The sequence below is a fragment of the Ischnura elegans genome, chromosome 2 (assembly GCF_921293095.1).
Source record: "Ischnura elegans chromosome 2, ioIscEleg1.1, whole genome shotgun sequence".
In the NCBI taxonomy this organism is placed as follows: domain Eukaryota; kingdom Metazoa; phylum Arthropoda; class Insecta; order Odonata; family Coenagrionidae; genus Ischnura; species Ischnura elegans.
Window position 1 is genome coordinate 65,008,212 of NC_060247.1, and position 11,859 is coordinate 65,020,070.

General features: G+C 35.1%; 1 protein-coding gene across 1 annotated transcript; it reads right to left on the minus strand.

Annotated features, from left to right (window-relative positions):
• Nucleotides 1-1,869: 1,869 nt before the first annotated feature.
• On the minus strand, nt 1,870-4,485 carry LOC124153882 (carboxypeptidase N subunit 2-like). The gene has a single exon (XM_046527267.1). The coding sequence runs from the start codon at nt 4,347-4,349 to the stop codon at nt 2,382-2,384; it is 1,968 nt and encodes a 655-aa protein (XP_046383223.1). The 5' UTR covers nt 4,350-4,485; the 3' UTR covers nt 1,870-2,381.
• Nucleotides 4,486-11,859: the final 7,374 nt, after the last annotated feature.

Consider the following 11,859-nt stretch of genomic DNA (forward strand, 5'->3'; position numbering starts at 1 on the left):
TGCATGACACTAGAAATCTTATCACTCTAAAACATGATAGCATGAAAAATTGATGAAGGTCATGGTTTTTAAGATTGTGCTACATTGATGGTTACACTCATTTTGTTAAAAAAAAACATGCTTTTCTGGTACTTTTTGATTTTGATTTTACAAGTAATTCACAAGTAGGCTGTACAAATGATTGGGATGATTTCCATGCATCAATATAATAATGAAAATTTAAAAAAATGTAATTGCATTGTGATTTACTTTTCTTCGCGTTAAATTAATTTTCATGAAGTCACGCTTGAGGCAACAAAATACATAAATATAATATTATTACTGCATATGTTCATCTGCTTCTGAATTGATTGAGGAAATAAGAATCTTGACATCCCTCCCTCTCTCTTTCTTGTAGTGGAATAGATAAGATAGCAGTTTTACCAGAAATGAGAGATAAGATACTTCTATCATTTGAACAGAATTTGTTGATAAAAAAGGCAAACAGATTAGTATATAATATCCCAACCCAAAGTAAACCTTGTCAATCCTAATATTGATTAGGGTAGGTTAGGTGAGGGTAGTGATTACCCATGACTAGAGGTCCGTGAAAGTGGTTTTTTTTACTAAAATTCGTTTTAAAACTGTGTGATTTCGGTGTTGTAGAAAATCTTGGCGGTGTTATATTGCTATAATTTTTGCACATTTATAGGCATTTTATTATATTTTGGTATACTTTGCTTGCTACTTGCTTATACTTTTTTAAAACCATTTTACATAAAATTTAATACTATTTCAATTGAAAAAATTTCTGATAAAATAAAATGAAGGAAAGATTCAAGTTATATTGGTTTATGGTATGTCAATGGTTCAAGCATTAATATTATAGAGTGAGCAAGAAAAGGTGCACCGTGAACACTTCACTTGAGCATTCCACAGCATTTAAACACGCTTCAGTAGTTGTGACAACAAACTCCTCTCTCTCCTCCTTCACTTTCTTTGACTGAGTAACTTTCTGTTCAAATAATAGCCATCGTATTGCGGGTCCTCTTTCCTTCCCATGTTTATGTGTATTGCTACTGATGTGCTTTACCAAAGTGTCATGTCTTACAGATTCAAGTCTTTTATCGCAAATTTTACTCAGTGATACTTTCCCATTTACCCATTCTAGCACCCTCATCATTACGTATCTCTTTAACCCTTTCACTGTTGTGAACGTACCTTTTCTTCCTCCCTGCCTTGTGCTCAGCACTTTTGCTGCATGTGAGGGGTAGGTTTTCGGAGATTGAGCGGCAGTGAAAGGGTTAAAGAGATTGTCGAAGAGAGAAATACAGTTTCTCATGTTGATTGGTCGTCTGCAGCTTGGGTTACTTTCATCAATTATTTAGTGGATTACTAAAATATAATATGTAGCAATTTTTTTTTTAAATGTGTTAATTACATGGAATAAGTAAATGAAATGTAAATGCTACCAGTAACTCAGATACCCCTGAACTGTGATTAGCACTCATATACAAAACACCATCACAGGCTAGAGAAAGAAAAGGAGAATAATTCAGTAGATAATGAACCAAGGATGAAGTTCTCTCCTACATCTGCGAATGGGCAAATCTTATTCGAGCATTTTGTGTGCGGGCTTAAGGTCAGAAGAGATTCTTGTTGGTTGAGTCATTATAAAGAGTGCAGGTGGTGCTGGTGGAAAAAATTGGTTGCAGGAGCACATTCATCATTACAATTGAATTCCAATTATGAAACTGAAATAGTGCTGCTGTGCAGTTTATGAATAACTTTCCTCCTCACAGCAAACATTCCAGAGTCACAAATGCCTCAATATTTCAGGATGAGATGGTTTATGTAGGTTTCTGAAGGCACGCAAAGGAAAAATAACTATAGTTTGCATAAAATTATTTATTTGTATACATTTTAAGTAACAATTATTGATACATTTTGAGTCACACATAAGTTATAAGACATGATGTAAGATATTCTTTGAGATATCTGTAATGTCATAGGATAATAATTAAGAATATAAAATGTCAGTAACTCCTGGGGAGTACCTATGTATAAACATAATTTAAAAAGAAAATAAAAAAATGAGGATTTCATCATATGATCTAAGATGCTATAATATGCTAATAAATAAGTTTAATAACTTGAACAATTAATAAGTTCTATTACATGAATTGAGCTCTCCATTAAATAAAGTGAACACTATAATCCTCTATGCTTTGTTTTCTCTTCTACTAAAGTAGAGAAACATGCCTGTGTAATGTTAATCATTTTCATTTAACTCTTTACCATTTTTACCATGTACAATCTTAAACATTTTGTACAGCACATAAAATCTGATACTGAAGTATTGGTCATATATAAGGGTGGACTACTTTGGAATTACTACAGGTCTAACTCGACGATACGTCTTCATCCACTAACAGTACCCTATACCTTTTGCGCACCACAAAATAGTAAATGGCTGATCTAATACCAATTGCAAGAATCATTCCGATTAATCCTACGACACTTACTCTTATCACAAGATGGAAGGAGCTTGGCTCTGTATCTGGTTCTGAAAGCTCATAAATGAGGTGATTATCAATGGATGGATTCTCTTCATCATCTTGACTTGGGTATTCATTTTTGGGATCAGAGTTCTGGCTTGTTTTATCCTTAATTGAAGCAATCTGTGGATTGGAATTCTGTTGCAGTTGTGCGAAGTTACCACAATCTTTGATTGCATCCCAAGTTTGACCATGCAGTAGTTTTGGCTTATCACAAACAACTAAATGATTTAGTGGATCCATATTTCTTGCTACCCAGAAATCTCTTAGTTTAGCCATTTTACAACCACATCTCCATGGATTATTTGACAAGTCGAGGTATGTTAAATTATGCAATTGAGCTTTAAGCATGTTAGGATCCAACATTCTTAGGGCGTTATTAGATAAATCTAATTTTTCTAGGGATGGCGTCCCAGAGAAAGTGTTATTTGGCAAAGACAAGATTCCTGCCTTTGAGAGATCAAGTACTTTGAGAGTTTTTAAGTGGAGTAAATGGAAAGAATAATTACTTGCTTTATTATTAGTATTATTGAATACTTTTTCTGCACTGGTGCTAGCTTGAGAAAATAAGCCAAGATCCTTGGCCAAGTTTTTTATCTTTGGATCTGGGCGTAGATGTAGCAAATGTGTTTGTGATAGGTCTAAAACTTCTAGGTGGCTAAGTTCTGAAAATGCGCCTTCCTCCCAGCCAAAAAGAGGATTTTTGGAAAGATTAAGACAGACCAGTGACGTGAGACTAGAAAAAAAATTCCTTGGTATGTGTTTGAAAAGATTATCACTAAGATCTAAATGCTCAGCATTGTTTGGCTCTGAGAACAGGCCAGGAAAATCTTCATCAGTGCGGGCAGATGTCAGGTAATTATCGTGAAGTATGATTTCTTTGATATGAGGATTCTTAGCAAATAAATTAGGTGGGATGTGGCGTAAATTGCATTCTGATAAGTCAAAAACCCTCAGGTTTGGGTTCCTCCTAAGGAAGAATTCCCTAAGTTCCAATCGGAATCTTGTTTTGATTTTCATCACTTCCAATCCTGTCAACTTTGCAGGCAAATTATTTGTGGGTTCATTGTAATCTTCAATATTTTTACTAGAAGGTTCATAGGAAAATACATCTAAATGTGTAATCGAGGCTGAAGACAGTGGGGTGGAAATAGGAAAATTCGTTAGTGTTAATTTGAGGTATTTTAATTTACTATTTTTCTTGAAGATGTCACCATTTACATTTTCATGTCCATTGAGACGCATCTGCAATGTTTCAAGATTTTTAAGGCTCTGAAATGCTTCGGAAGTTGTTTGTGAAATACTGCCATCAATTTTTAAGTGTCGAAGATTTGGCAGAGAATTTAGGGATAGTTTGTGTATTTTAATTGTTACTCCAGAGAGATCAAGGGTTTCAATTGAAGGTGAAATCAGAATTGGAGTTTGCTGGTTGCCATCGTTTACATCATCAATTAATTTAAGATAATCAAACCAACTATAGCCCTCTGTATTATGTTTGCTCAAGTTAAGAATTTTAAGATATGAATTGTGCTCAAATGTGTCAGAAGGTAAATGGAGAAGATTATCACTTAAATCTAAATGGGAGAGGGAGGTAAGTTTATGAAAGATTTTTGGAGGAAGAGTTCTGAGAATATTGTGGTGCAAATTTAAATACTTCAGGGATGGAAGTGAAGAAAATGCACCTTCAGGTAGATTCGATAGTGAACAATTAGACAAGTCTAATTCCTGAAGAGTTTCTGAGATCAATATAGGTCCCGTCAAATTCTCAAATTTAAGTAAAACATTGTGAGATAGTATCAAAACCTTAAGCATGGGACTTCCTAAGTCTTTTGGTATTTTTTGTAAAAGATTGTTGGTAAGATTTAAGTATTCAAGAGATTTTAGTTTTGATAGAGAACCACTATGTAATGTTTTCAATGCAAAGTTAGTTATTCATGGGCTGCTATTATGGATGGAATAGCATCATGCTATTCTTCATTATTGCAACCGATGTTGCTATAATATAGCGTATTGCAACGCCTATGCTATTTGGTATTACGAACGGTTGCAATTCGTGTTTTTACTACACCGGAAGACGTAATTCTCAGAATAGCATAGGCCCGTTGCTATTTACTATTATGAACGGCGAATTGCAACCGGTAGGCTTGCTATAATATTACGCGGTCTTCGATGCCGAGCAATTCGGTATTGCAACCCTTAGACCATTTAAGTAAGTAGACGTGCCATTCGGGCGGAACGCTGTGGCCAACATCGCACGGCGGGGAAGTGAGTGGGATGAGGGAGCGTGACGTCACGGTTGGGACTGCAGGCGATATTCCGTATGCGCGCTTGAGATATTTTAACGCTCATTCGCTGCAAAGTCGCCGAAAAGTGACGATATTGGGCACGCAAAATGATTATACACTTAATAAATATATTTTTACGATGAACTAAGGCATTTTATAGCCTTGACTGTGCGCAAAAAGCTAAATAAATCAAGATAAAGCTAGAAGCGATCGTATTAAATAAATTGATTAAGAATGTCATATGTAAACATGGGCGTACCCAGCGAAGGCCAGGGGGAGCAGCTGTCCCCATAGAAGCAAAAATCGCAAAATGCTTTAAGCAAAATCAGTACTGAATTGGAACGAAAGTATTCAACAAATTTTCTTCAAACCAACGAAAAATGATATGAATTAGTATAAGTTAAGTAACTGAAATAAAACTATTTTTTCAAGGAAATGATCTCATAAACTAATAAAGCGCTGTTATAATGTCCTTCATTCATCTTTTCCATGCTAAAATGTCTCAACTTGGCTTGCCCCCCCCCCTCCTAGAACATGGCTTCCCCCCCTAGACCATACCTTTTCACCCCCTCTAGGTAAAAAGAAGGGGTCATGGCAAGTATCTCGTAATTTTTTCCGCAAAAACCAGTTTATTGCGATCTCGGTAATCTTCAATAAAAACTATTAAACAAATCGTTTTATTTATAAGCCCAGTACAATGAAGCCTAGATTAACGTATTTACACTGAAAATACGCATTTTGAAAAGTCCTACGTGAGATTAAAAAGAAGGCGTGGTGCAAAATCCCACGATATTTCACAAAGGGTGAAGGGAGGGGTCCATAAAAAGGCAAAATTATTTTTGAAATATTCCTTATTACTAGTAGATTAACATAACGGTGACATTCCTAGAAAATGAATATTAAGACTGTCCCAACGGTCGTGTGTCATTTTTGACCCGTAATTTTAGTAACTTTGCATCGAGCAATATTCATAAAAATTGGCACACTTATGGGGAAAGGTCCTAAGTTTTGTTGAGTTTAAGGAAAATTTTTACAATTTTGACCTTTTGACCTCGCAATGTGGGTCCAAACCAAAAATTTTAATTTGCGTTATGTGGTTTTAATGTAAAAAATCGAGATTGAAAAATGTCTAAATTTCATTGACCAAAAATGTCAATTCTTGGGTTTTCGGACACAAGAAACCCGAAGAAAACACTTAAATTTACGAAAATTCAACCGTTGACCCAGTAAGGTCACCGTCAAGGTCATAAGGGTGGCAAAAAGAATAGCATACCAACAAAGGTGTCGATCCATGGATTTTATAGGGCACCCAAGTCATTGATATTGTCCAAATACCCGTATTATTCACTAATTCACCTCCAAGGTTAATACGGAGGTCAAAGGCCGTAGAGGTAAACGTCCGGCCATCGTGACACCCAGGTTTCGAACCATATGTTTTCAAGGGTGCTAAAGTCGATTTTTCAGTTAATAGATCCGTATTGTTGATTTGTTGACCACCGAGGTCTCAATGGGGGTCAAAGGTCATAGAGTTAAATGTCTGGCCATCATGACAACCAACGTGTCAAACCATAGGTTTTGAAGGGTCCCAAAGTCGGTTACGCAGTTCATTCATCCGTGCAACAATTTATTTTGACCTCCGAAAGTCATAATGGGGGTCAAAGGTGATAGAGATTTTAGTCGACCGCTTTGACTTTCTGACCGCTTTTGATTCAGATATTTTAAACTTCATTCGCTACTTCGATTACCAAATTTTATCTCCCTCAATAACTTCAATAGCATTTAAAAAAAGGTGATTGTTTGTTTTTAAACTCTAGCTAAATTTGAGGATTCTTTTTCAAAACTCTCTTCTACAATTCTAGGACATTAAGCCTGATATAGAAAGTAGGAATTCATGGTGTGGTATAATTTAAAAATTCTATCTACAGCTGACGAAAGAGGTAACTAGCGCGTTTTACTGTAACCAAGTATTTTCTTATACGTGCGACTTCCGCATTTTCACAAAATTCGTTCAGCATTTAAAGACGCACAGTGTAATGTAGAAATAGAAATATATTTTAATGACAATATTTTCCACATCTGCGGGCAACAAAACAGCAGCTGTTTGAACGGCCTTATGTATCATGTGCGCTGCAAAACCGATTTGATAACTTGTGATGTACAGACCTTAGATCTGAAGGAATGACTATAAAAAATAGAATGGAAATACATCCTTCTGCTAATGCTAGTTTCTTTTCTTCGTTTTCATAAATTGTTTTTACTTAAAATTTCCGTATTTTGGAGGAAGATAGAGCAGTATTTAAATATCTTTTATGGTCTTGCGTCTCCAAGTGCTTCGAAATATCATACTGCCGTGAAAAATAGAAATTTATCCGTTACATTTCACACATTTGACAGAGTAATCGCGTCTGGATTTTTTTAATAAAATGAGATTCACTTCTTAGATGATCTTTGAATCCACATCCTCTTTTCTTACGTATTGTGACAAGAATATAAAAAATTAAATTATGTCGTAAATTGTTTAAAGAATTTAATTGAAAACTCTGTAAGTACATACGTACAAAATTACATAAAAATATTTAATAAGTTATTCAATATATTAAATATAATTGATTGTTATAAAGCAAATTTATTTTTTAAATTATTTTAATCCAATCCTCTCTTTCTTTCTAATTTTAAATATGTTAATAGGTATTATTTATTCCCAGAATTTTCCGTAGCGTACGTAAATCGTAGGTGTCACTTGCAAAGCCGGCGCTAGACCTTTTTCCACCATCGCAAAATATATATAACACGAGAGCTGTCTGCTAAGTAAAAAATTATGCATTTATGAAATAACTAAATTACTTACCTAAATAATATGAATGCTGATTTGTTGACATCCCTTTTTAGTAGCGCTAGCGCGCAGCTCAATTTGCATCGCATAATTGACCGTTTAAAAATTACTATATGCGAAGGCGTTGCCGCGTTACTTCGTGGACGACCGGCAAATTCTTTACACCATGACCCTTTTCCTCTCTAAAATTCCCCCGGTTACAACTTTTCTGCAAGATTTCATGTTTTTATAACGATGTTCCGAATGATGCTAGATCGCTAACGAGATAAGAAAAAAATCTGCGGAAGTTTACAAAGGGCTTTGTCTTCATTTTACTGCCACAATATTTTTTCGTCGCTGCCAATGACGAAAAAAACCACTGTTCATTAATTGTAAATTCACCAATCCAACCATGGCTGAGAGAATACTTCTCGTACATAACGCAATATATATTAGTACTTTTAATTGAAAAATCGCGAAGAAAATGGTCAAAATACCGCAGTGATACAGTGAATCCCCATTCGTTGCCATGCGCTACGACGATGAGCGTCCCAACCGTTACGTCACGCCCCTTTAAAAGTGGGTGGGGAAGGAAGGGAGCGGAGGGGAGATGTTGGCCACACGGCGAGACATGGGTAGGGGTGGGGAATGGCGGGTCTAGTTCTTATATGGTCTAAGTTGCAACCAGAAAACGTGCGCATTGCGATGTCGAATTGTTTTTCTGTGGTTAAAGTAACCTAATCAAGCATTGAAAAATGGAATAATAGCCAAAAATAAAATGATATCAGCTTTATTTTAATTAAATAATAGTAGCATAAGTGATGAATATTTAACTAGTTAAGTGATTTGGTTAGGAATTAACATTCGAGCTTAATATATGAAGCACAAGCTTGCTTCATCGACAGTACGAAAACAATAACAATTAATGCAAAGAATTACTACCATTAGCCCAAATTTAACGTGTTTTATTCATATTTACAACTCATAATTTTATTTCATCACTTGACTTGCTACTAAAAATATCCTCAATGTAGGCTATCAGGTCGATTCTTGAAAATTTTCAAGCTTGTGTGAACACACTAACTCGCCAAATATAACAACAGTTATAGCTTTCAATGAAAACCATATATTACCATATACTTTGATCAGCCGTTCATTTCCTCAATTGGACAGTATATACAAAAACATGCAACGAGTCGAAATTATTTTCCCCACTATTCGCTACCTTCTACAATTAAAACTTAAAATTTACAAACTTATAACACGGGCAGTCGACTTGAATTACTTGCTTGAAAACAAAGGATTTCTCCGAACACCAATAAAGTTTCCGAACAAATATGATTCGCCACAAACGTTTAATGGAATATCCATGTACATCATTAATGCAATATATATCATGTGGAATTCAATACAAATTGTTTCCTCTATAGGCAAGTAAGTTATTCACACAATTAATTTTCAGTGTATCGGCACAGTTCAGGGTCTATCAAAAATTTCAGTGAGCATATTAAAATCAGCTGATGCGAAAACAATAATAAGTGACACAACAGCACTTTCCACACGATTCACTTTTTCACAGTTGTTCCATCCATCCTCAAATTCACCATCACATCCCTCTGCTTTTTCCAAATCTGCAGCTGAAATATTGATACTATTCCATCATATTACATGAAAGCACAGCGGTGACGTTGCCACCTACTTCATTTCCTAAACAGTGAATGAATTGAAATTAGGGAGTCATATAATATAAATCTAGTATTAGAAACGAAAGCTTCTAGTTCATACAGTAAAGCTATATCGTCACGATCAAAGCAATAAAAGTTGGTACATATTTATTTTGACATGCAACGAACAGACAGACTTCGAAGCCTAAGACAATTACGAAGAAAATCAAACATATTTAGGTTTCAATGATTATTTCGCATAACATATATCTCACGATAAAGGACCGATCGGATATAGGTAAATGATTCAATATTTATGCCCGATAAATCATCATTATAACAGTAAAATTATGACCTAACCCACCTGTCTGAAGCCATTGTGATATTATCAAAACAACAACAATCAGCTGATTTCCTAAACGAGATTTTCAAAGCATATTATATAAATCCACGGTTTAATATAATTCTTAAATGCAAATGAAGCAATTATTTGTAATTGCAAGTCAATATTCCATAAAATACAGAAAAATATATAAAATATCTTCTCCCTCATTGGTTGCGCAAACTGTTCAGAAAGTTTTTCATACGGGAAGGGGCGGAGCTTCCAAATAGCTCGCGCAAGAAATAGCATGCTGCTATTCCGAACAAAATTATTACTACGCTTCATTCTGAATACGGGGTCGTTGCAATAATGACCCGCAGAATAGCATATGGACATCGCAATGCGCACGTTTTCAGGGTTGCAATACCGAATTACTCGGCATCGAAGACCGCGTAATATATTATAGCAAGCATACCGGTTGCAATTCGCCGTTCAGAATAGTGAATTGCTACGGGCCTATGCTATTCTGAGAATTACGTCTTCCGGTGTAGTAAAAACACGAATTGCAACCGTTCTGAATACCAAATAGCATAGGCGTTGCAATACGCTATATTATAGCAACATCGGTTGCAATATCGAAGAATAGCATAATGCTATTCCATCCAGAATAGCAGCCTTAGGCTGCTATTATGGATAAGCGTTGCAAAAAATAGCATACGCTATTCTGCGGGTCATTATAGCAACGACCCCGTATTATGAATGAAGCGTAGTAATAATTTTGTTCGGAATAGCGGCATGCTATTTCTTGCGCGAGCTATTTGGAAGCTCCGCCTCTTCCGGTATGAAAAACTTTCGGAACAGTTTGCGTAACCAATGAGGGAGAAGATATTTTATATATTTTTCTGTATTTTACGGAATATTGACTTGAAATTATAAATAATTGCTTTATTTACATTTAAAAATTATATTAAACCTTGGAAATATATAATACGCTTTGAAAATCTCATTTAAGAAATCAGCTGTTTGTTGTGGTTGTGATAATTTCCCAATGGCTTCAGACAGGTGGGTTAGGTCATAATTTCGTTGTTATAATGATGATTTATCGGACATAAATATTCAATGATTTACCTATATCCGATCGGTCCTTTACCGTGAGATATATGCTATGCGAAATAATCATTGAAAGCTAAATATGTTTGATTTTCTTCGTAAATGTGTTAGGCTTCGAAGTCTGTTTGTTGCATATCAGAATTAATATGTATCAACTTTTATTGTATTGCTCGTGACGATATCGTTTTACCGTATGAACTAGAAGCTTTCGTTTCTAATGTTATCTATATATTATATGACTCCCTAATTTCAGTGTTCATTCTCTGTTTAGGAAATGAAGTAGGTGGCAACGTCACAGCTGTGCTTTCATGTATTATGATGGAATAGTATCGATATTTCAGCTGCATATTTGGAAAAAGCAGAGGGAGGTGATGGTGAATTTGAGGATGGATGGAACAGCTGTGAAAAAGTGAATCTAGCAATAGTGAATCGTGTGGAAAGTGCTGTTGTGTCAGTTATCATTGTTTTCGTATCAGCTGATTTTATTATGTGCTCACTGAAATTTTTGATAGACCCTGAACTGTGCCGATAAACTGAAACTTAATTGTGTGAATAACTTACTTGTCTATAGAGGAAACAATTTGTATTCAATTCCACATGATATATATTGCATTAATGATGTAGTGCATGGATATTCCATTAAACGTTTGTGGTGAATCATATTTGTTCGGAAACTTTATTGGTGTTCGGAGAAATCCTTTGTTTTCAAGCAAGTAATTCAAGTCGACTGCCCGTGTTTATAATTTAGTAAATTTTTAGTTTTAATTGTAGAAGGCAGCGAATAGTGGGGAAAACAATTTCGACTCGTTGCATGTATTTGTATATACTGTCCAATTGAGGAAATGAACGGCTGATCAAAGTATATGGTATTATTATGGTAATATATGGTTTTCATTGAAAGCTATAACTATTAATATATTTGGCGAGTTAGTGTGTTAACACAAGCTTGAAATTTTTCAAGAATCGACCTGATAGCCTACATTGAGGATATTTTTAGTAGCAAGTCAAGTGATGAAATAAAATTATGAATTGTAAATATGAATAAAACACGTAAAATTTGGGCTAATGGTAGTAATTCTTTGCATTAATTGTTATTGTTTTCGTACTGTCGATGAAGCAAGCTTGTGCT